The sequence below is a fragment of the Hoplias malabaricus genome, chromosome 1 (genome assembly GCF_029633855.1).
Source record: "Hoplias malabaricus isolate fHopMal1 chromosome 1, fHopMal1.hap1, whole genome shotgun sequence".
NCBI classification, from domain to species: Eukaryota; Metazoa; Chordata; class Actinopteri; order Characiformes; family Erythrinidae; genus Hoplias; species Hoplias malabaricus.
The window spans coordinates 66609113-66634214 of record NC_089800.1 but is presented as its reverse complement, the minus strand read 5'-3'; the positions used below and the strand labels follow the sequence as shown (position 1 = coordinate 66634214).

Genomic DNA, 25102 nt, shown 5'->3' with positions numbered 1-25102 from the left:
CTCAGAGTTTACTCTCCTCAGCTCTCACTCACCTCAGTTTACTCCCCTCAGCTCTCACTCACCTCAGAGGTTACTCCCCTCAGCTCCCACTCACCTCAGAGGTTACTCCCCTCAGCTCCCAATCACCTCAGAGGTTACTCCCTTCAGCTCTCAAACACCTCAGAGTTTACTCCCCTCAGCTCTCACTCACCTCAGAGTTTACTCCCCTCAGCTCTCAATTACTTCTGCGTTTACTCCCCTCAGCTCTCACTCACCTCAGAGGTTACTCCCCTCAGCTCTCACTCACCTCAGAGGTTACTCCCCTCAGCTTTCAATTACTTCTGTGTTTACTCCCCTCAGCTCTCACTCACCTCAGAGGTTACTCCCCTCAGCTCTCAATCACCTCAGAGGTTACTCCCCTCAGCTCTCAATTACTTTTGTGTTTACTCCCCTCAGCTCTCAATCACCTCAGAGGTTACTCCCCTCAGCTCTCAATCACCTCAGAGGTTACTCCCCTCAGCTCTCAATCACCTCAGTGTTTACTCCCCTCAGCTCTCACTCACCTCAGAGGCTACTCCCCTCAGCTCTCAATCACCTCAGAGGTTACTCCCCTCAGCTCTCACTAACCTCAGAGATTACTCCCTTCAGCTCTCACTCACCTCAGTGTTTACTCCCCTCAGCTCTCACTCACCTCAGAGGTTACTCCCCTCAGCTCTCACTCACCTCAGTGTTTACTCCCCTCAGCTCTCACTCACCTCAGAGGTTACTCCCCTCAGCTCTCACTCACCTCAGAGGTTACTCCCCTCAGCTCTCACTCATCTCAGAGGTTACTCCCCTCAGCTCTCAATTACTTTTGTGTTTACTCCCCTCAGCTCTCAATCACCTCAGATGTTACTCCGCTCAGCTCTCAATAACCTCAGAGGTTACTCCCCTCAGCTCTCAATTACTTCTGTGTTTACTCCCCTCAGCTCTCAATAACCTCAGAGGTTACTCCCCTCAGCTCTCACTCACCTCAGAGGTTACTCCCCTCAGCTCTCAATCACCTCAGAGGTTACTCCCCTCAGCTCTCACTCACCTCAGAGTTTACTCCCCTCAGCTCTCACTCATCTCAGAGGTTACTCCCCTCAGCTCTCAATCCCCTCAGAGGTTACTCCCCTCAGCTCTCAATCACCTCAGAGGTTACTCCCCTCAGCTCTCAATCACCTCAGAGGTTACTCCCCTCAGCTCTCACTCATCTCAGAGGTTACTCCCCTCAGCTCTCAATCACCTCAGAGGTTACTCCCCTCGGCTCTCAATCACCTCAGAGGTTACTCCCCTCAGCTCTCAATCACCTCAGAGGTTACTCCCCTCAGCTCTCACTCACCTCAGAGGTTACTCCCCTCAGCTCTCAATCACCTCAGAGGTTACTCACCTCAGCTCTCACTCACCTCAGAGGTTACTCACCTCAGCTCTCACTCACCTCAGAGGTTACTCCCTTCAGCTCTCAATCACCTCAGTGTTTACTCCCCTCAGCTCTCAATCACCTCAGAGGTTACTCCCCTCAGCTCTCAATCACCTCAGTGTTTACTCCCCTCAGCTCTCACTCACCTCAGAGGCTACTCCCCTCAGCTCTCAATTACTTTTGTGTTTACTCCCCTCAGCTCTCACTCACCTCAGAGGTTACTCCCCTCAGCTCTCACTCACCTCAGAGGTTACTCCCCTCAGCTCTCAATCACCTCAGAGGTTACTCCCCTCAGCTCTCAATTACTTTTGTGTTTACTCCCCTCAGCTCTCACTCACCTCAGAGGTTACTCCCCTCAGCTCTCAATCACCTCAGAGGTTACTCCCCTCAGCTCTCAATCACCTCAGTGTTTACTCCCCTCAGCTCTCACTCACCTCAGAGGCTACTCCCCTCAGCTCTCAATCACCTCAGAGGTTACTCCCCTCAGCTCTCACTCACCTCAGAGGTTACTCCCTTCAGCTCTCACTCACCTCAGTGTTTACTCCCCTCAGCTCTCACTCACCTCAGAGGTTACTCCCCTCAGCTCTCACTCACCTCAGAGGTTACTCCCCTCAGCTCTCAATCACCTCAGTGTTTACTCCCCTCAGCTCTCAATCACCTCAGAGGTTACTCCCCTCAGAGGTTACTCCCCTCAGCTCTCAATTACTTCTGTGTTTACTCCCCTCAGCTCTCAATCACCTCAGATGCTACTCCCCTCAGCTCTCACTCACCTCAGAGGTTATTCCTCTCAGCTCTCACTCACCTCAGTGTTTACTCCCCTCAGCTCTCACTCACCTCAGAGGTTACTCCCCTCAGCTCTCACTCACCTCAGAGGTTACTCCCCTCAGCTCTCACTCACCTCAGAGGTTACTCCCCTCAGCTCTCAATTACTTTTGTGTTTACTCCCCTCAGCTCTCAATCACCTCAGATGTTACTCCGCTCAGCTCTCAATAACCTCAGAGGTTACTCCCCTCAGCTCTCAATTACTTCTGTGTTTACTCCCCTCAGCTCTCAATAACCTCAGAGGTTACTCCCCTCAGCTCTCACTCACCTCAGAGGTTACTCCCCTCAGCTCTCAATCACCTCAGAGGTTACTCCCCTCAGCTCTCAATCACCTCAGAGGTTACTCCCCTCAGCTCTCAATTACTTCTGTGTTTACTCCCCTCAGCTCTCAATCACCTCAGAGGTTACTCCCCTCAGCTCTCACTCACCTCAGAGTTTACTCCCCTCAGCCCTCACTCATCTCAGAGGTTACTCCCCTCAGCTCTCACTCACCTCAGAGGTTACTCCCCTCAGCTCTCAATCACCTCAGAGGTTACTCCCCTCCGCTCTCAATTACTTCTGTGTTTACTCCCCTCAGCTCTCAATAACCTCAGAGGTTACTCCCCTCAGCTCTCACTCACCTCAGAGGTTACTCCCCTCAGCTCTCAATCACCTCAGAGGTTACTCCCCTCAGCTCTCACTCACCTCAGAGTTTACTCCCCTCAGCTCTCACTCATCTCAGAGGTTACTCCCCTCAGCTCTCAATCACCTCAGAGGTTACTCCCCTCAGCTCTCAATCACCTCAGAGGTTACTCCCCTCAGCTCTCAATCACCTCAGAGGTTACTCCCCTCAGCTCTCACTCATCTCAGAGGTTACTCCCCTCAGCTCTCAATCACCTCAGAGGTTACTCCCCTCAGCTCTCAATCACCTCAGAGGTTACTCCCCTCAGCTCTCAATCACCTCAGAGGTTACTCCCCTCAGCTCTCACTCACCTCAGAGGTTACTCCCCTCAGCTCTCAATCACCTCAGAGGTTACTACCCTCAGCTCTCACTCATCTCAGAGGTTACTCACCTCAGCTCTCACTCATCTCAGAGGTTACTCACCTCAGCTCTCACTCACCTCAGAGGTTACTCACCTCAGCTCTCACTCACCTCAGAGGTTACTCCCTTCAGCTCTCAATCACCTCAGTGTTTACTCCCCTCAGTTCTCACAATTGTTTGGAGGTGTTTTATTCAGATGGTGTTTTTTAGTCTCATATATCTCATACAGAGTCCACTGTCCAACATTTGAATTAATATTGAAACTTAAATCATATTTATGAGTGCTGCCTAACAAATTCACTTAGCATTGTATATTAGGTTTAATTAGATTTGTCTCATTTGCGCATTTTCACTCCAAAAAACATTATTTAATTTAAATTGCAGTTCATTATAAAATAGTAAATAAAATGCAGGCGTTCCTCAGTTAATATAACAACTGAGCAGATATTGTTTGCCTTCTCACACCGGAAGTTCAGTTTTCATTTGTTATATGAATGTTTTAATGTTTTTTTTTTACTCATTATATGAAAATACAACTCTGTATGATTTAAATTAGTACTGTCAAAATAATAGGGTTAATACACAGAATTTAGCTGTTCATTTTTGGAAAAAGTTATTTATATCATTTAATTTGGCCACAACATTTTCCCATAATTCACTGTTTTTATAAAGTCTAGTGCATTTATCTAGTGATGTAAACACAGAGTCCCTACTGTTGAGTTTAGAAAATTCATTACATTTTATGCTGAAATAATTATTTTCGTCGATAACTTTCACTTTCCCTATCATCACTCTCACACTGACACATAGAGCTCCTGTTTCATCTACTTTTTTGAGCCATGAGCTTCGTTGTCTGAAGTTCTTCCTAAACATTTTACTCAGTAAATTAAGAGATTCTAATTTAAAAATCATCAAAATTTCACTGAGATATTATAATATAATAAAATAATAATACAAAGATAAAGTAGTCGGTTTGTCATATCACACTTCACATTTATCTCCTTCCCAAAGATACAAGGAAGTACTAGTATTTTAACTTTGGCTGTGGTTACATTTTTTTCATTGACACTGCTAATGCAAATATAAATCCACTGTGTTGATCATACATTGATTTGTTTATTTTAAATTTAAATATCCATTATTAAATGCTTAAAAAGGGAAAATGTGATTAATTGCAGCAAATTGTGGCATTAATAATTTTTTTATAATCAATCAGTAGCCCAATCTAAATATAACATTAATTATTGAATTTATTTTACATTGCATGAATTGAGCAGTAAAATTATCACTCTGTAGAGCATTTTAAAGATACATTTATGTATAAAAAGTCCTATACAAATCAATATTTTATTGTTATTATTATTATAAACATCTCATTACTCGGGATTAATTAGGCTTATTTCCCTGTTCAAAGGCTAGAGATGAGCGCCTGCTAATTCAGACAGAACTGATCATGCTGACTAAAGTCTTTGCTGATTGCATTATTGATCAGCTGCATTGATCCTGAGTAATTGGGAATGGAGCTGATGATCAGGAAGGAGTGATATGCTCTGGAAACGAGAGTTAACCAGCTGAAAGAAAGCTGTGAGAAAAGCCTGAGGATGGAAATACAGGGAGAACTGATCCTATAAATAATCCAGCCCCCAATTACAGGTTTCCACTTCATCTGTTCCTTTTGATGTGGAGAGAACTTACAGCTGAAAAACCTGAGGCAAGAATTTCACATTCACACACAAAACACACGAGGCCAAGAGAACATGAACGGAGGGAGAGAGAGGAGAACCATCAGTGTTTAAGGCAATTGGCAATTTAAATAGAGAGAGAGAGAGAGAGAGGGAACAAGTGGAAGAAAAAAAGTGGAGGGTATTAAAGGAATATATTTTAAAAGAGCAGAAGGAGAGAGAGAGAGAGAGAAACAGAAGGGAGAGAAAGAGGGTAAAACCTAGGGAGAGCGGAAGAAAGAAATGAAGGGAGAGAGAGAGAGAGAAAGGGAGAGGTGGGGGCAGAGAAAGAGGGAGAGATTAAGCTGAGGTACTGAGTGAGTGAGGTGGGCTTTAGTGGGGATTAGTGAAGCCGGAGTGTGGATCAGCCCCAAAACTCTCTCTTTACAACACCAGCACAAAGCTCTCAGCACAAAGATTTCAGAAAACTGCCAAAAACGCAGGCAATGGAAAAGAACACACAACGGCAAGTTAAGATTAAAGCCCTGAGAGAGGGAAGATGCCTGTTACCTGACACAAATCCTGCTTATATTAAAGAGCTCATATAATGGTCTGTTTTTATTTATTTATTTATTTATTTTTAAAATAAGAGGTTAATATAAATTGTAAAAGCTTGAAGTCACAATACTTCTTTCCCAATATTCCTTCCTTGGAAGGGCATAAAGTTGAAAAACATTCTGTTTTAAATTCATGGCTGTGATGTATGTTCTCCCTGTGCAACCAATCGATTCCAAGTAGGCTGCAAACCAAGACCCTGGAGAGGATGAAGAACTAAGTGAAGACGAATGAATGAGTGAAAGGTTGTGTCACATCCATGAAAACAAAGCCCAATGATTCCATTCAATCATTGTGAGCTCTGTAAGGATGTTGTGATCATTTCCTTTGAACTTAGAAGCTCAGAAGAAACATACTACTTTCACTCTGTAGCATGATAGTGATGTGGGGTTGGGGCTGGAAATGGTTAACGTGGGAGTAAACTGAGTAAAGAATAATTTTGTATGTACACAAACACATAATATTGGACCCATCAGCACCTTGCCTTTAAAATGCATATAAATGAATGAACACATTCACAGCAGTCAACCTCATCTAACCCCAGCTCTTTCCACCGACTGCACAGCCATCCACCCAGCAAAGGTTAGTGGCTGATCCCAGCGTCTGCAGCCAGCCATCTGACCAGGGCAGCAGTCAGTATGAGCTTTAAAAAGGCTCTTACACAAGCAGCGAGTCTTGGCTTTGATTGTCGTGAGCATGTTTCAATAGGAGTGTGATGAGGCTTTAAACTCACAATAGAGGGACAGTGGAGGAGGCCAGGCTGATGAATGCTGCCAATTCATTAGTGTGTGTGTGCGCAAAGATTCTTTAAGAGCGAGGGTGAGTCAGATGGAAGCTCTCTCACACACACCTCCACACTCCAAACTCTGCCATGCAACAATTACGGCACATTTAAAAACACATTAAAACCACTCCAGTGGCACTTTAACACACAAACACGCACAGATATGCACTCTTATTATGCAGATTAGGATCAGAGAGAAAGAGAGAGAGCCATTCCTTGTACATGGGATGGAAAGGTAGGAGGAAATGAAAGAGAATGATGAGAGGAGGATGAAAGAGAGATAAAGATGTCTGAGGAATGCAAGTGAAAAGGAGAAAGAGAGACAGGAAGCAGATCACAGTAGATCATATTGAGTGTAAATGTCTAAAAGAAGGACGTGTTAAAAGTCTTGATTAATTACATTAATCTTTCACATTGTTTTAATACAAAAATTCTTATTTGTAGCAAAAGTTACAGTATAATTGTTTATACACGGGTGGTGATGGGAACCCTAAGTCAAATAGCCACTTTAAATCTTTAAATAAATATTTGCACAATGACCAGTGAACAGAATACATCCAGATAAAAGAATTCCAATATCTATCTAAATGTCTGTCCATCCATGTCTCTGTCAACTTTCCTATCTATCTAGCTAGCTAGCTAGCTATTATACACTCCTCTAATTGTGACGGGCAGAGTAGTGTGGTATTAAAGCACGGTTTAAGACCCAGAGGGAAGCTCCCTGAAACAGATCAAAGATCCAGAGCTCAAAGAGCTCCTTTCTCCCAGGGCTCTGTCTTTCTACCAAGTCAAGATAAACTCATTTAAGTTCCATGAAAAGGGCTTTGGCCATTTCTTGTAAGATCATCATCCATTTCATCCACACAATGGATTTGTGTAAAACATGGCCTGATATTCATACTGAAATGATGACCCTGGGTATTGTGACATTAACGAAGGTTCTAAAACTTATCTGGAGCCCCAAAGGGAAACTCGTCTCTCTCAGATACTGGTGCACATGTGATCACTTCTCTTTTTTTCTGATTTCCTGTGTGGCCAGTTAATTATTTTCCATTTCACCTGGTCTTAGCTGAGTGTTGACGTGCTCTGTGTCCATGGATCATTGTTTACTAGTACCTTATATGCTCTTGGTTGTTGGTTTTAAGCTCTTTTCAGTTTTAGTTCTTTTTATGCTTCATCTATGTCCCACATTTCTTAACTGCATGTAGATCAGTGCTTGTTTCCTAGTTCCCTGTGTTTGTAGTTTGTTGTTTGCTAGTTCCTCATTTTCTTAAACCCCCGTGTTCCTGGTGGATGGTGTTATAGATGGGGTTAAGATTTTTTGCCTTAGTTACATTGTTTCCTGAGATTCTGGTTCACTGTTTGGTAGTTCGGTGTTTTCAGTGTCTTGTCCAATAGTTCTGTCTTCCTTGCTTCTTGTTCTGAAATATGCCTGCCATTTTCTCTGCTGCTGAGTTATAAATTAGATTATCTTTTTAAACCTGTTTGCCTGTGCTCTGACCTATTTATGAACTAAAACACGTATCAGTGGAAAAGCTCCAAAACCCAGTCTCAGCACTTGCTTCGAAAAGCTTCTTGCTTACAGTTGTTACTTAAATCTGTTAGTAACCTCACAAAGGGATGAAAAACGACTGCATGAATTTATAATGTTCGAACAAGATCGGTTGTGGGGTTCGGAAAGGCTTCAGTGACCCTATCAGATCCAGAGGAAATGTGCTGTGTGAGAAAATGATATAATACACTTCCTCTGATACTAGATGTGATCAGAATGCTTGAAAAGTAATAACAATCGTTCCGAAAGAGGGCTAGAGAGCAAGAGAAAGAGTCTGAAGTCGAAATCAATCTGTATGAGAATAAGCAGTCTAGATGTAAGTGTGATTATATGAGCAGATAAGTTCTTTCTTATCAGAGCTTAGAGCAGATTGCACTTCACCACTCAGTGACAGCCAAAGAGCATCACATTTTTTCAGTCTCCAAGACATCATCACACTTTCACATCCCTCACGGCAAAAACCTTTGCCAATTCTTTTTGCCCTCTTCAAGTAGCATAAGACTCCCTGTTTGAAATCTAAACCAGTAAATTATTTGACCAATGATAGCAGTAAATGTTCTGAATTTTGGCAACTGGCTACACACAGTAATACATACACTAAACATATATTCATTTGATGACTGCTTATTTGGGATCCAGAACTAATCATCCAGTATCAGTACCTGACCAGTATTAATGTCCTTGATTTAAAACAAAAAATTAAAGCAGAATGCACATGTATGCATGTAAAAATATATATTCTCACAAAAACCCGACACTCAACAAAAAATGTCCTATATATAGCATCACCCCTGTACCTCATATCCACATATTCACAGACACTGGCATGATTCCAACGTCACAGCATGAAGAGGGGATGAACATGGACTTCACTATGCTAAACACATGCAAATCCAAGCCCTGATCAAACACCCTTTGTGGATGGAGAAGCTTGTCTTGGCAGGGGTCTGACTGGCCAGCCCTTCGCCCAAAACCCCGCAAGAGACCACAACTGAATATGCAATGAAGGCCACTCCAGAGGACACGAGAGGCCATTAGAATATGAATATGTGGTGTCAGGAAATGCAGGCAATGAGCCGCTCCATCTCGCTCTGGCCTTTGTTAGCTGGCCAAGGGCTCCTGCTATTGATTTAGCATACTGCTCTACTAAAGGGTATTCGCTGTGGAATAATCAGAATAAGTGAGATTAAAAATGTCCGTCCACCTGGGCTTCTCCACCCAGCCCTGTCTTTTAGAGGACAGGAAATGATTTATCTACTGAACAAACCCAGCAGTGGACTGTCCAATCGGCTAATGGACAAGGCACCGTCGTTGGCTAAGAATGATTGAATGAATGTCTTTAGGTGTTTGTCCATGTGTGTTTGCAGCTGTAGCACTGTGTGTGTGTTTGTTTATATGTTTGTGAAGACCAGATGTCCTCCCAAGGATTTTTTTTTAATTATTATAATTTTTTTTTAGAAAACCTGATACTTTATTGTGAAAAACAAAAAAGGTAAAATGATTTAGTTTTGGTTACTGAGGTTAGGTTTAAGATTAAGGTTAGGTGTAGGTGTAATATTTGTACATTACATACAGCCAAGGACACATTTACATTTGTAATTTGATTCCTTTTGTCTAGAAATGAAAATAAAATAAATTATTGTTTATTTTCTTAACTATTAAAAAAAACAAAAAAAAAAAACAAATCTATCTAATATTATCTAGGTCCAAAAACTGAAAATATTTTCCCCCCAAAATAATTTGCTTGCTGGCCTAACTGCAGAGAACAGACATGGTGTTGAAAATGGTGAGTCCTTAGCATCACACATCATACTAGATTACTTATTTGATGATCAGAAATGGCACCCTCCAACACCAAAACCTTTCAGTTTTCCAATACATGAAAAGCAGGTCCAGTCATCACAATACACAAAGTCTACACCCTATAATCATTTTGATCATGCTCAAATTTGTCATTTTCTTGGTGCCTTCCATGTGTGTACAAGTCATTTTTATCGAAACTCTCTAGAGTACAAATCTCAAGCATGACATTGTTCAGCATGTGACCAATGAGAAGATGCCTACCTTATAAGCCATCTGTAGAGTCCAACGTCAAAGTACCTGAAAAAAACAACATGTCTTGAATCCTTTGGAGATTTTGCATATCTTTTGCACTACTAGTGAATACAAACATGGCATCGACGGAAAGTCCCCAACAAATAAATTAAAATAAATAAATAAAAATCTGATGTCCTTAATGTAAAAAATAAGAGAAATAAATAATAGCCACTGAATCGACTGAAAGGTTAAAAACATTTGATAGGACTTCTCTCTTGCTTCTATGAGCTTTCAATGAGAAACGGAAAACATGTAAGCAAGCCTGGTCTCCTTGGGGGTCTCTGGTTAATCCTTATTTGTACAAACTAAAACCACTAGGATGGAAAGTTCTAGAACACAGCATTCATGGCTATATATAGGAGAAAATCACTGATGTAAAGATTGCTGTGCTACAATGCATTTGGAAGACCTCTGATTAGAGTAAAAGGGACAGTTTTCTCAAGGGCACATCAGCAGTGATCACTACAACCTGAGATGCCTTGGTCCTTCAGTACAAGGTCAATTACCCCTAATACCTAGCCTCCAGTCGCTAGTCAGTAAGCCCCAACTGCTCTGCTAACTGTGAGCCTTGTTTACACAACAGCGTAAATCTCGGGATGCTGCTGGAGAGGGCTCTATTCAGTCGAGGATAGCTTTCTACACTTAATGACATAAGCCTCGATCTACACCTGCAAAAAATAAAAAGGGCCTTGTGCTTATAGGATGCTTGACAGAGCTGCGTTAATTAATCTCAGAGGGGAACGTGCAGTTTCCACAGTGACTGTCACTGGCGTCCAGGGGATTGTGCCCAAAACCCGGTGATCTGAGACCAGTTCTGGCTTTTCTCCTTTAATGGTTAGGACTGGGACCGGGAGAAGAGACAGCAGGTCTTAAGCCAGCTTTAAAAAGCAATAGGAGACAAAACTGTCATCCCAGAAGGCTTCATAAAGCTTCACAGGGTAGGGTTTTCCTTCCTCTCACACTCCTGATTCAATTAGTTTGACACAGTTAGTGAAAATATTTGGCTTCCAGAATCAAGTCTGCAGTCTAATCTGATTAGCTCTTTAGGAAAATTTGTTTTAGGTACAATTTCTCCAAAGGATGCCTTTAATATGTGTAAACACTTTGCGCAGTATAAGAAGTCTTTGTATAATAAGATTCAAACAGCTGAGGTGAAACAAGCTACTCAATTTAAACATAAACAAGCCAAGTACAAAGCATGTCCCAGGCAGTAAGGCCTCTTTGTTTAGAGTGCGTCCATACTTCCACAGCACATTGACACTGCCCTAAGAAAGACATGCATCTCTAAAACGGTAATTTTACAGGAGAATGAAAAACCATCTTAAATTTCAATGGAAGTCAATGTAAAAAGATTTTATTCCAAGTAATTTTGGAGCATTTCTACTGGTCCATTCATCATGACATTTCCACATAATGTGAAAGCAGCTGTGTTCAAATGGCCCAGTAAACTTAACATCTACAAAAATGGAGATGATGAAAAAATGATGACTAATTGATACTGATGATGAGATAACTCCCAGTACATCTGTTAACGATTTTGGACACATCACCAGTAGAGTACTAGGAGTAGCAGTGACAACTAGAAAGATTGAGGTAATAATAATAATAACAATTTGTCTAACTGTGCTTTTTTTTACTGCAAGTGTACCTACTCAGCCTGGCTTGGCTGGACTCACGTTTTGCTTTTCAACTATAGAAATTTGGTACCTGGCACTTGAAACTGGGGACCTTTTTAGTACCCACTTGCTCATGGCTGGAAACGAGTCAAGTGGGGATGAAACCTGATGTATAAACCTTGCAGAGCGCTGATTGGCCAGAGAGACTTATCAATCACAATGAAATGCAGACATCTAACACAAATTAGGCATTTGTTAAATCTCCAGCCTACAGTAGTGATCACATTAGTTTTATTTGACTCACAGCAGTCAGCTCATAAAATTAAGCCAGGGTCTTCTGAAACAGCACAAGTGCTCCTTAAATTGGCGGATGACCAATGATTCCAGCAAGAGGTAGATGGAGCACTATGGGGATAATGTTATATTCATATCAAAAATATTAAATACTTTTATTTATTAAAATGTTTTATTTTACAGTTTCAAACATTCAGAAGTGGAAAAAAAACTGTAAACATTTGCTCATGTTGTAAACAAAAGTAATTTACCAAGATCCTGATTTAAAAAAAAAATGTTAATAAAACTACCACACAACCAAAGTGCAGAAAATGTAGTGTGTGCATATAAACAGCAAATGTAAACATAAATATTCACAGTAAATAACAAACCAAATACAGAATAGTAGCTGTGTTGAGCCAGTGTAGTTTATCTGCTTGGGTTAGAGCTTATTGAGTGTTGAACTATTTTAACATTATCTCTGATTTCCCTTGTCCTCAACCAAGTGCTTCTGCTTAAGGAGGTGAAAAAAAGATAAGTGGTGTTTCCCCCTTCTGTTGTTATAGGCTTCTTGTATTTCTTACATATTACAGTGGTTTATTTTACATCTGATATTTTGTAACCAAACCACCTCAACACTGAAGTCACTCCCCTTTTTTGGAGCAAATTCCTCCACTTCAGAGCCACTTTCCACCATATTTCACTGGGCCTAACTGACTCATGTAAAGAACATATGGCATATTATGGGTAACTGCATGACGTCATTATGTAAACAAGTCAGAATATCACTATAATCACAAAATGTTTTAAATACTTAAAAAAAATATAGACTATATTATTGTGTACGATATGATATGGCACAGCCCTAGTGTGAATACATGCTGATTAAACAGTGCTCAACATTACAGCCACTGTTGTTGTGGTTTCCAAAGTACTGCAAAGCATGGCTCCTGTTAAAGACTGAGTGTTTTGCACTGTCACCGGCTGCTAGCAGAAAAGCTACCAAAGACCATGGAACAAAAAATAAGTAGGGCTGAGCAGCGGTGCCACGCACTGGGAGAGCACCATAATTCAGACTCCCAACTCCTAATAGTGAAGTACTGTTGAAATTTTATTTTGCCTTAGTACATAAGTCCATTTGTAAGCACACTTTAGTCAGTGACTGCTAATCTTTAGGATCGGGCTGAATTTCAGCTTCATTGGCTGTTGATTGATATGTAAGCAGATGGGTCTGTAGTGATGACATACACAAAAGACAATTAAAACAATGCATATTTCAAATATTTAAAAGTTAAAATACCTGACTTATCGGCCAAGCGTATCACTGGTGGAATTGCGCAGTGTCTGTCTGGCTTATGACCAGAGTAAACACGTGATCTCCTTGTTTTGTGTTTAAAAAAAAAAAAAAAAACAAGCAGGAGAGGCTACAGAGGCTACATTGTCAACTGAACCCCTATAAAATGTTGAGACATCTGAACCTGAAATCTCCCTTCTCGCTTTCACAGAACGACAGACTCCGGCAGGAATCCTTAGGGTTTGGTTTGTCGCTTGTCAAAGAAAATACTATTACAGCAGAAAATCAATTGTGCCCTTCGTCACTCCCAATTCTTAGCTTCTCTTTTTCTAGCTCTCTCGCTCCTCATCCTCCCTCACCACGGAAAAAGGTGCGCCATAATCAGACTTCTGTGAACAAGCCCAAAAGGTCACATCACATCTTCTCAGCTCCAGATATTCTTTCCCTGTTACATTCTCTCCATCCGGCTCGCTGTAAACTCCTCTCTTTTCCTTCACTGTAATAAGGGAACACTATTGATTTTCTGTCATGGACAGATGAATACAGAAAGATGGATGGGGTCTATATATTTCATATGACAGAAATGACTCAAATGTGCTGTGCGCGCACACACACACACACACACACACACACACACGTACGTGTTAATGAAAAACTCACAAAAACAAGTCCAGAGTCTCAGATATATACTGTTGAACCCTGGAAATATGGAGCTGTAGAGGCCTATTGAATCAGCAGGGGTCTGTCTAGGACATTCCCATGGGACTCTTCATTGCCAACTGGTCCAATCTCATACACTAGTGGTTTTTAGACACCTCTTAAAATAATTGAGAGTACTTTAACGTGGACCCATTGTGAACAGTGACATTTAACAGGCGCAAATCTTCATTACAAAAGCCCTGCCAACAGAAAAAGCTATACTGGAGCAGCTGAACATGAGTCTAAGCAGTATTCAATGGCAAGGGGCTGTAACTTAACTGCTGGACATGTAGTCTTTTTGGTGAAGGAGTGTTTCTACTATGAGAATGTTGTCTAAATATGAGATGACCTTCTAGAAACTTAGAATAGTCAAGAAACTTACACCACCAATAAGAGCAAAATATTTCTGGCTTGTCATTAAACGTTATGAGCCTTTGAACGACTGTTAGGGATCTGGAGCATCCCTCAGCTCCAGCTGCAGCCCAGAATGAGAGAACAGACAGCCTTCAGAAAAGGTTTGGCAGCATATGGAGGATGAGGCTGTGAGCAACTCTTCCTGAGCTTTAACGAGCTGCCCATGGCCTGATCTAGCACAATCATCGCTTACAAGGAACAATCAACCCTTTTTTATTTTTTTTTTACCAAACTATAAAAGTAGCAAATAACAGTTTTGAAAGTGAATATCTTTTTAGTGCAACTCACATGAGATAAAGTATCAGATTATTTTACTGTTGTGGAATGAACGTGATTCTGCTCTGTCGACCAGGTCCTCAATATATGGAGCAGCCAGGTTAGAAAATCTAACACACTCAGGCCACTAGGTGTCAGTATGCCAAATGTTTCATATCGTATAGAAAATGGTTTTGGAATGACAGCATTATTATAAGAACACAATAAGTGATCATTTTGAGGAACAAAAAACAACCGTACAATGTGAGTGTCCTGTGTGATCTGTTAGTAAAACTCCTGCTAGTGCCAGGGTGGTGGGGGAGCTGTGTTAGCAGTTCTAAATTGGAGCTTTAATAGCCCTGTAGCTAACTGCTTTTGAGCTTTTGAGAGAAAACGACATTCACAAATCCCAGAGAGAATGAGGCCATATGCTGACTAATAATAATAGCTTTATATTTATATATATATATATATATATATATATATATATATATAAATATAAGAACATACAGGATGGAGATGAACGGATGTGAAGATTGTGTTTGAAAGAGATGGAGAACAGACACCACAAGGACCTGAACACATAGTAAAAAAGAATTGCTCCCCCCTTAAGAAATTTGCAATTAATGCTAAGTAGGTATCACTGGGACTGCAGCATCATTACGCAGAGAGCAAGAACAGGTGGAACAGCAGAAAGTATTTCATCAACTGAAAAGAGTGTGTGTCTGTGTGTGTGTTAGATCATTTAGTATCTTTTATGGATGAGCATGATTTATTCCAGCAATCTCTGTCAGTCATAAAGCTGAGAAAAGCACTGTGAAGGTGAGATTTTGGTTCAAATCCCAGTCATGCCACAAAATGTCTGTCCAGTAGTCTCAGGTGTTTGAAAGGGATCTAACTGGCCGAAAGAGGGCTCACTAGACTCTCATTGATATTCTCCTTTTAAGTGTATTGGAGACTCAGTGAAGACTCAGTGTAGTTTTCACATTTACTACACTATATTGGCTCTTTACAATAAAGAGTATCTGACCGTTTTGTTGCATTAACAACTTCATTTGTTCTGAGTGGGCTTTACACAATATACAGGAACATTGCTGTGAAGGTCTCATGGCATTCAGCCACAACTGGAGGCCTATGGCTTCCAGTGCAGAATTCTTAGAAAAGCATTACCACTATGGGACACTCTGGAGCAGTGCCCAGTGTCAAGCGAAATGTCAGCAAGCAACAAGTGGAGTATATATTCCTATAGTGATGGGCTATGGAACAATGGAACTGTGTTCTGTGGAGCAATGGAGCTTCATCCAATACCTTTGGGAATGCAATCAAATACTTATAGAAATGTTCCTTCCAGTTTCTACACTGAATTATTAGGAACACCTACTCATTGTCGACACCACTGGCCATACAGGAGCACTGTATAGTTCTATAATTACAGAATGTAGTCCACCTGTTTCTTTGCATACTTACTTATCGCCAGTTCCCCCTGTTTTCCAATGGTCAGGACCGCCCACAGAGCAGGTGTGATTTGGGTGATGGGTCACTCTCAGCGCTGCAGACACTGACGTGGTGGTGATTTGTTAGTGTGTGTTGTGCTGATATGAGTGGATCAGATACAGCAGTGCTGTTAGAATTTGCTCTGTGGCGGTCCTGATCATTGAAGAAAAGGGTGAAATGAGTATAAGAAAGTACACAGGGAAACAGGTGGACTACAGTCTGTAATTGTAGAACTACAAAGCTGATCAAATGTACAAAAAAAAGAGGAAAAGTTTTTATACTCTTCATTTCAAAAGAACCTGATTGATTGGATTGTGCAGTGATCTACATTATTGATGTGAGTGAGAGTTAGAGTATCATAATGCTTACAATTTTATGAAGATCTAGGGGTCTCCAGCTTGCAAAAGCCTGTGATTATCTGTGAGGTCAGAGCTGGGGCTAATGACTCTCTCAGATTTTGCCCCTCACTAAGGTTAGCCGCCATTTTGGCAAAATCCATTTCATCCGACATTTGATTAGCAGTAAAATGCCAGTCACAAAATGGAAAGGTCAAATAAAAGTGCCTATTAACAAGTCCATTTTCAGAGAGAAGAAACTACTCCTCAGTCTCACTGTAAAAATATAAATAAGTGGAAAATATGAATGTGTGCCAAACAGAGCTTAGGTCCACAGAAGAATGGCTTCTGCAGTGAAATACGAAGCCTTATTTTTAGATGCAAAGCACTTCATGGAACTGGCTTGTAAATTACTCACTCACTCATACATAACCACTCACTTATGGTTAAGAATGCACCACAAGTAGTGCTATATCTCTCACATTGTGGAATTGCTCCACAAGGGGGTTCATTTCAGTGACACTTGGGTTTTGGCCTCTTTCACCAGCTGTGTGAATGTACCCACTCTGTTTCTTCATATGTGACACGGATGTGTCTTGTGTTGCTGTGTGAACAAACTGAACTGAAATCTGAAATCAGATATGGGCCACTTTCATTTGTGGTATTATTCCAATCAACATGCGATCTGTGGTCTGAACGGCCAGATTGGAATTCATATGACTTTTACACCCCCCTGAACAATAGAGAATGATTTCCAGACTATATAAGCATTTTCATTTTAATTTGAGGTGTTTAGAACATCGTGGCCTGGTGGCACAACAGGTATTGTCGCTCTGCAACACACCTCCAGGGATCTGGGGTTGGGGGTTCGAGTCCCACTCTGGGTCACTGTCTGTGAGGAGTTTGGTGTATTCCCCCCGTGTCTGTGTGTGTTTCACGTGGATTGGCGACTCAAACATTTCTGTAGGTGTGAGTGTGTGTTGCCCTGTGAAGGACTGGTGCCCCCTCCAGGGTGTGTTCCCGCCTTGCACCCAGAGATTCCGAGTAGGCTCTGTACCCACTGTGACCCTGAACTGGATAAGAGCTTACAGACAATGAATGAATGTTTAGAGCATGGAAACGGCACTTTCCATACATTTAATAAAAAAGAAAGTGTTTTGTGTGAAACAGGCAGACATTTCCTTCTGGTCAATGAGCCTGAAGCCTCGCCCTTTGGTGAATAGCAGAACAAAAAGTCAGATTTGGTCACAAAATAATACTTGGGCCACTTTTACCTACTGCGTGAACGTAGCCTTACTGTCCTTATTACACATTACATTAGGTGCATTTGTCTAAGCAAGGTGTAGGAAGTATGACTTTAGGCCAATGTTAAGGATTGTCCAACAAGAATGTTTCTATGAGTGAGCTGCGGTGGGCATTGCCCACTAAAAACACAAAAATAGGATTCTTATTGTTTTAAGGCAGGCTTGAGATTAGGCTTAAGGGTCTTGCTAAAGTCAGAACTCCTGCTATGCAAAATATGTATTTCTCATGGAAGTACAAAAAAAAGTGGTGAAATGACAAATGACATGCTCTGCTTAAGTGAAAATGAGTTAAACATAAAATTTAAAACTTTTCCCTTTTTCCAATTATGTTCAATTTGGCAAATAAGCAGTAGGTTCTCTATACATAATTAGAGGATTTGGGAATTAGAAACTTTTGATCAGAAATCAAAAAGTGACCAGGAGCATCCATAATCCTGCATTGTAAGCCATAACCATCTCACTGAATTTAAGCATGCCAATTTGCAAACTCAGGGTTTGTATGTGTGTGTGTGTCTCATTAGACAGAGAAGGGCCAGACTGAGCAGATTGGTTCAGGGCTAAATGAACAGCCTCTTCAGATCAACCAGTCACCTTCCATCTGCTTGGCCAAAGAAACCAGGCCACAGAAAACTGGCTAGTAAACACACACACACACAAATGTTGGCTCCTACTTACTACTTGTAAGGACTTTCCATAGATGTCATGATAAATGTAGCAAATGAACACTACACGTACACTGCGTTGTCCTTAGAAGTGAGAAGTAATGGTCCTGACATTTCACATAAACCAGCTAAAACATACAGACGTCTCAGGGGACATCATGGTTTCAGGGGACATGGTCCTCCGTAGAATTCATGTAGTCTTTCCTTAACCTTAACCCTAACTATTACTATCCTAACCTTAACATGTTTTCACCTTAAAACTGCAATGATTTACATTATGGGGTCATGCTTTTTATCCCCAAAAGAAAAACAAGTTCCCACTATGACATTATGTAAACAGATTTTAGTGCCCACAATAATATTTATGCCTGGACCTAAGAAACACACATATTTCTTATGTTATAACAATATCTAAAGACCTGCTTGAGCTGGATTAGTTTAACCCCAGGTGGTTCTGTATTTTAAGCAATTATCAACCGGGCATATGATTTAAATCCAGCAAAAATACTGCCACTGATTTCTAAACTCTGACCGAACTGCAGTGGTTTTGTTAGGCAGCCCAATTGCTCATGTCAATGGTGGGGAGTGTTTGGCCTTGTGTAATTGGATGAAAATGTGCTCTAGATCTAATGGACATTAGAATGTAAAAGGAAAAGCTGGTAATAAACATGCACATGCTGTGGTGTTACTGATATTGTTTATGAAAGTAGTCATGCACAGTGGCAAGTGCCGGCTAATGGTAGAAATCCCAAGCACTGGACATTGGAGTTCATTTCAACACCTCTGGGAAGGGAAGAAGAGCTGTTTGAGATCCAGATCCAACATCTGGACCTGACCTCACTAATGTTCTTGTGGCTGAAAAGTACAAAAACTTGTATCCACAAAGCAGGATAAAAACTCTCACTGCCACTGAGGATTCACTTCGCGTCTGTGATACTGTATGTTCTTTTTAAACAAAAAGCAGCTGCCAATCTTTCTCTCATATCATTTTGGACACTCTCTCAGCCAAAAGTGTGGGACGAAATTTCCTGTCATTAGAGTGATGAGCAGCAAGAATCACAGATTACAAAAATCACTCTCTGAGCTTTAGAATAATCATCAGGGTGTCATTTCCTTTCCACTTCCTTTCTGCTGCGTGAAGTGCTGTCTCCTCTTGGCTCAGGCAGATGTGTGTCCGGAGATACAGAGGAAGAAGTGAGATGAGGAGAGAAACAGAGAGAGCGTGAACCTGAGTGAGACTCAGTGTGTTTGACAGACAGAAACTACAGTAGAGCTTTTATACCCTGGTGAATATGCCACATCCTAGCCTGCCAACTCAGCTACTCGTCTCAACAGCCATTTATCTCTCTGTCACTCTTTCACCCTTAGGCAAAAGTATGTGGACACTTGCTCATACAACTTTTCCTCTGAAGGGTTTTAATGAGGGTTTGGACCCTCTTAATAGCTCCTACTATTCCTAGCCACTTTTCACTAGATGTTGAAGCATTGCTTCGAGGACTTGATTGTATTCAGCCAAGATAACATCAGTGAGGCCAGGTACTGATATTGGATGATTGGTTCTAGATCACCAACTCATCTCAGAGGTACTGTATGGAGCTCCATCATTCCAGAGAACACAGTTCCAATGCTAAAAAGCCCAGTGCTTGTGGCCTGTATACCCTTGTAGCCTACACTTGCCACTGAGCATGTGTGACCCATTAAATTTCCCACAAAAGCTCACAATCACTATAAACTTCATTTCCATATTGAAGTGATTAACAATGATGTCCCTGAGCAGGCAGCTTCTCAGCATTAGTGTCCCACACATCTGAGGCGTCCCAAGTCCTTAAGCTGCTTTACAATTGTATGGGGGTTACTTTATAGCTATGCCATTGTCAGCACAAAACAATAGAAGTAGCTGCATGCTATATTTTGGTGCTTTTAATAGCTGCAAGGCTATTTCTCTACAGACAATATCTTTGATGGATGTAAATCACAGTTCATGTGTCTTCAAATTAATTTAAAATATGAAAGTACAGAGTGTGTAATAAAAATACACTTTTATTAGTAGGAGTTACTAAACCTTTAATTGCTTTATAAGCATGTAGGGAATGATACTGAAAACACATTTAATACAGTTATGTTACTTCCCAGTCCCCAGTGCTGCAGATGCAGTGTCTTCCAGCTCCAACACACCTGCTCTAACACACTCATCAGCTAATTATAAAGCCCTTCATGAGCTGAATCATGTGTGTTACATCAGAGACCACTTGAGCATAAAAACTGCACTAATATCCATATAGAATGCTTTAGAGTTTCTGGAATCGGGGCTTAAACCTGAAATTAAACCCTTTGTCTTAGAACTCATGGAACCCTACAGTCACTAGATTACAGCCTACAATGCTCTGGATTTTACAGATTATATCTGCAATACACTGGCTTCCCTAGATTACAGTCTGAAATGATATGGATTACACTGATTACAGTCTACATTGTTCAGGATTCCATTGATTAGAGTTTACAATGCTCTAGATTCCGCAAATTACAGTCTACAATCCTCTGGATTCCCTAGAGGACAGTTTCAATTCTCTGTATTAGGGTTTACAATGCTCTGGATTTCCTAGATTAGTTTACAGTGCTGTGGAATCCACAGATTACAGTCTGCAACCCTCTGGATTCCCTAGAGGACAGTTGACAATTCTCTAGATCTCTTTGGTTAGGGTCTACAATGCTCTGAACGTCCTACATTATAGTCTACAATGATCTGGACTCCACAGATTACATCTGCAATGTAATGAATTAGTTTCGTTTAGATATGGATTCCGTAGATTTCAGTCTAGAATGCTCAGGATTCCATAGTTTACAGTGCTCTAGATTCCATAGATTACGGTCTACAATCTTCTGGATTCCCCGGAGGACAGTTCTCACAATTCTTGTGACTTCTTAGTTTAGGGTCTACAATGCATTGGATTCCATAGATTATAGCCTACAATGCTTTGGGTTATTTAAGTTACTGTCTAGATCAGTGGTCCTCAAACTTTTTAGACCAAGTACCACCTATTATCAAACCAAATCCTCCAAGTTCCACATATGTTTTCTACCACAGAAACATGTGCGCCCCTGGTTCTTCCTCTGTTCTGGGGGCATAAGGCAAAATCCTGCTTGTATTTTAACTAGGCCTAAACTGAATGTTTTAAACACAACTATACAGTTATGGGAACATAAACTTTATGGGCAAAAAGCATTTTGAAAGAAAGAAAAAAACAAAAAAGGTCAATATCAGTTATGTATAGGCTACAGGTGAAAACAGTATGGCGACTGGTGCTCACAGCAGCTCTCTGCACTAGTAGCAGTAGGTGAAGGAGGGGCGTCACTGTGTTAAACCTTGTTTTAGGGCTTTAATGATTCAGCCAAGTGTTTTCTTCTATTTTGTCTTCACGTGTACAGAATTCTCTATTTTTCCCTCTGAATTTAGTCCTTCTGGGCTTCGGAGTATTTCTCTGGCTTGGTCTCAGCTTGTTTTTCTCATTTTTGCTTTGCCCATTTTATAATAAAATCCAAATTGCTCACCTCTGTCTCTAGCCTTTACTTATGTGCAGTAAGTAACTGAAACTGGGCTTTCTTTACACAGATATCTCAAAATAACTGGAGGATCGTTTTCCCTCCTTGGAAACAAAAAAAGCGGAGGAACGCTGCCTTACAGACGTAATCAACTATGGTGTATGTGTAGCACATTGTATTTTTCTATGACACCAATGAATTTCACTGGAGCATAATTATGAAAACTGAAACATTATGTAATTTACACATAACTTTAGGGTTATGTTAGGGTTTTTGTTTTTGCTTAGGGTACCCTAAGAAACATTTTTGGATTTTTAGTGACTGAATCAGTAAAGTCTACTGACTACCAAAGAAGTAATTTACAGAATGCCTCTTTGGGTTCCTGAGCACCTGTGCTGCCAGAATTGTTACAGTCTTCTACAAAGAATGACTGCAACCACCCAGACAGTTTGAGAATCACTGGTCTAGATTAATGGTACCCTATATTAAATCAGCAAAATATATTAGAGCCCCTACAATAGAATTAAGACTACTTCATTCATTCATTCATTATCTGTAATGAACCCACAAACAGGTCTCTGGAGCTGTGTGACGCGACACCTACCTCCTGCGCCGAATTAAGACTACTTAAATTAGTTTTAAAAACGACAATGATACAGTTCCTACAACAAAGCAAAACAAACATAGCTGAAGGTCTACATTAAAATCTACAGTACTATAACAATAAACAGCACAGTGAAGTTCCTGCATTAATAATAATAATAATAATAATAATAATAATACATTATATTATATAGCACTTTTCAAGAACTCAAAAACGCTTACAATAGTTAACATATAGAACATATTCAAAGAAATACAAAACAGCAAATTCAGAATACAAAACATTAACAAACAGAACAAGCATGAAAAGATTAAGTTTGAGGAGTACTATAAACAAGGGAGAAAAGATATTGTTTTAGGTTTGATTTGAATATAATGAGAATTGGAAAATGTTGTGCGGAGCAGATCTAGAATAAGCGCGATCACCACAGCTGTGAAGGTTGGAAGGAGGGACAGTGAGCAGCCCGGCTGAGGAAGACCTGAGTGTGAGCATGTAGGGAAGGAGAAGAGCAGACAGGTATGAAGCAGCAATGTTATTTAGAGCTTTGTAAGTGAGAAGAAGTATTTTGAATTGACTACGGTACGTTATGGGAAGCCAGTGAAGATGTTGGAGAACAGGGGTGATGTGTTGGTGAGAGCGAGTGCGTGTGAGAAGGCGGGCAGAAGAATTCTGGACAATCTGAAGTCTGTGGAAAGAGGAAGAGCTGATGCCAAAGAAGAGAGTTGCTGTAGTCTAAACGGGTGGAGATGAAGGCATGAATAAGGATTTCAGCAGCAGATTGAAAAAGAGATGGCCTGATTTTGGCAATATTATGCAGATGAAAATATAACGTTTTTATTATAGAACTGATGTGGGCACCAAGTGAAAGAGGAGGTCGAGGAGGACACCCAGATTATGTACCAGGGAAGAAGGAGATACACTTGAATTATCAATAGAGAGAGAAAGGGAACCAACTTTTTTGAGAATTGATGTGGAACCGATTAGCAAGAGTTCAGTCTTGTCACTATTTAACATGAGAATGTAGTGATTCATCCATTTTCTGATTTCTGATAAACAGGTTTCTAACTGGTCAAGAGGTGGGTTATTAATGGATTTAGTACTAAAATAAATCTGGATGTCATCCGCATAGCAGTGAAAGTCAAGATTCAAGGGGAAGCATGTATACAATGAAAAGAAGGGGCCCAAGGACTGATCCTTGAGGTACACCTTGAGTAACAGGAGAAGTGTAAGAAGTGTAACCAGAAAGGGTAATGAATTGTTTTCTGTCAGTTAGATAGAATGTAAACCAATCTAGGATGAAACCATCAATGCCCAGATCTCGCAGCCTGGATAGAAGAATGGGGTGGCTTACTATCTAATAGTAATAGGATACAGAGAGAGTCAGAATCGACAGCTAAAAGAAGACCATTCCACATTTTTATTACGGCAGTTTCAGTGCTGTGGAAGGGAGGGAATCCGGACTGAAATGGTTCAAAGAGATTGTTAGTTAAGAATCCTATAATGGTCTATATCCTACAATGAAGTCTAGAACGCTCTAGAATCCCTTAAAATATTGTAGAATCTCTAGGGATGTCCAGCATTCAAATAAATATTTATTATTTAAATAAATAAATAAAATATAGTTAAATATTTATTTATTTTGTTTATGTTTTAGCATCTATAATAAAATCTAGAATACTATAGAATCCCAAAAATAAAGGCCTCAATATTTTGTAATATCTGAACAGCTCTAGAACAGCAACCTTAAGAAAAAAAAATCTAGAATTAAAAAATTAACATCTAGAAGGATGAACTCCTACATTAAATTCTACAATGCCCTTGAACCCCTACACTAAAGCCCAGAATGCTGTAATATCCCTGTTCCCGAAAAGGCAGCACAGCTTTGAATTATAGCAGGCTTTTAGCACAAAAACTCAATCAGGCTGGAGGAGGACTGCATGTATGAGCATGTTTTGTAATTCCTCACGGGAGAGACCAGTCGCGCCTGAACAGTCTGAGTGAGCACGCTCTTAACCAGCACCTCACAGTTGCATGAGCCGCAGCTATTTATGAGCCAAGTGATATAAAATACTTAAGACGCTGCATGAATTTTATATGTGGCTGTCTTGTATTTATCGGTGGGTGCTGGTGTGTGTGAAGGGGTAGGGAGGGCATGGTTCTCCTAAGTGCATCTCTTTACTGTAAAACATGAAGACTAAATGTAGAGTAGGTGTGCCCTCTGCAGGTCGTATGAGGTTCTGATACTTGCAACTTGTTTTGGTAATTTCATTCCAAGTACAGGACAGAATGCTCTAGAATCCCTACATTAAACCAGACGTCTTGCACTTTTTACTTTCTACAATAAAGTCAAGAAGGCTGTCGTTGACTGTGGAAGTTACAAAAGTGATAATTTATTATTTTTACATTTATCTTTCTATAAAATATAACTTACTAAGTTTGAGAATTGAATAGCTTTGCACTCCCCTACTTTATGCTCCATAGAGTGGGTTCACCACACAGGTGCAGGCATGTTTAAGGTGGACTTCACAGTTGACTTGGTATAAATCATGGACATACCCAGGCCTCTAGGTGTCAATAGATTATCAACATTCTTACATTTCCTCACAATCTTACATTTATATACCATGTATTACAATCTGC

The 25102-nt window shown here is 40.6% G+C and overlaps 1 protein-coding gene across 3 annotated transcripts in view; it reads right to left on the bottom strand.

Annotated features, from left to right (window-relative positions):
• The window catches only part of hhat (hedgehog acyltransferase), a 60249-nt gene that overhangs the window by 17722 nt on the left and 17425 nt on the right, over positions 1-25102 (bottom strand). For all 3 annotated transcript variants that reach the window (XM_066682012.1, XM_066682006.1, XM_066682020.1), the window contains one exon: positions 9940-9975. In XM_066682012.1, coding sequence (XP_066538109.1) covers positions 9940-9975 — 36 coding nt within the window. The remainder of the gene's footprint in view (positions 1-9939; positions 9976-25102) is intronic.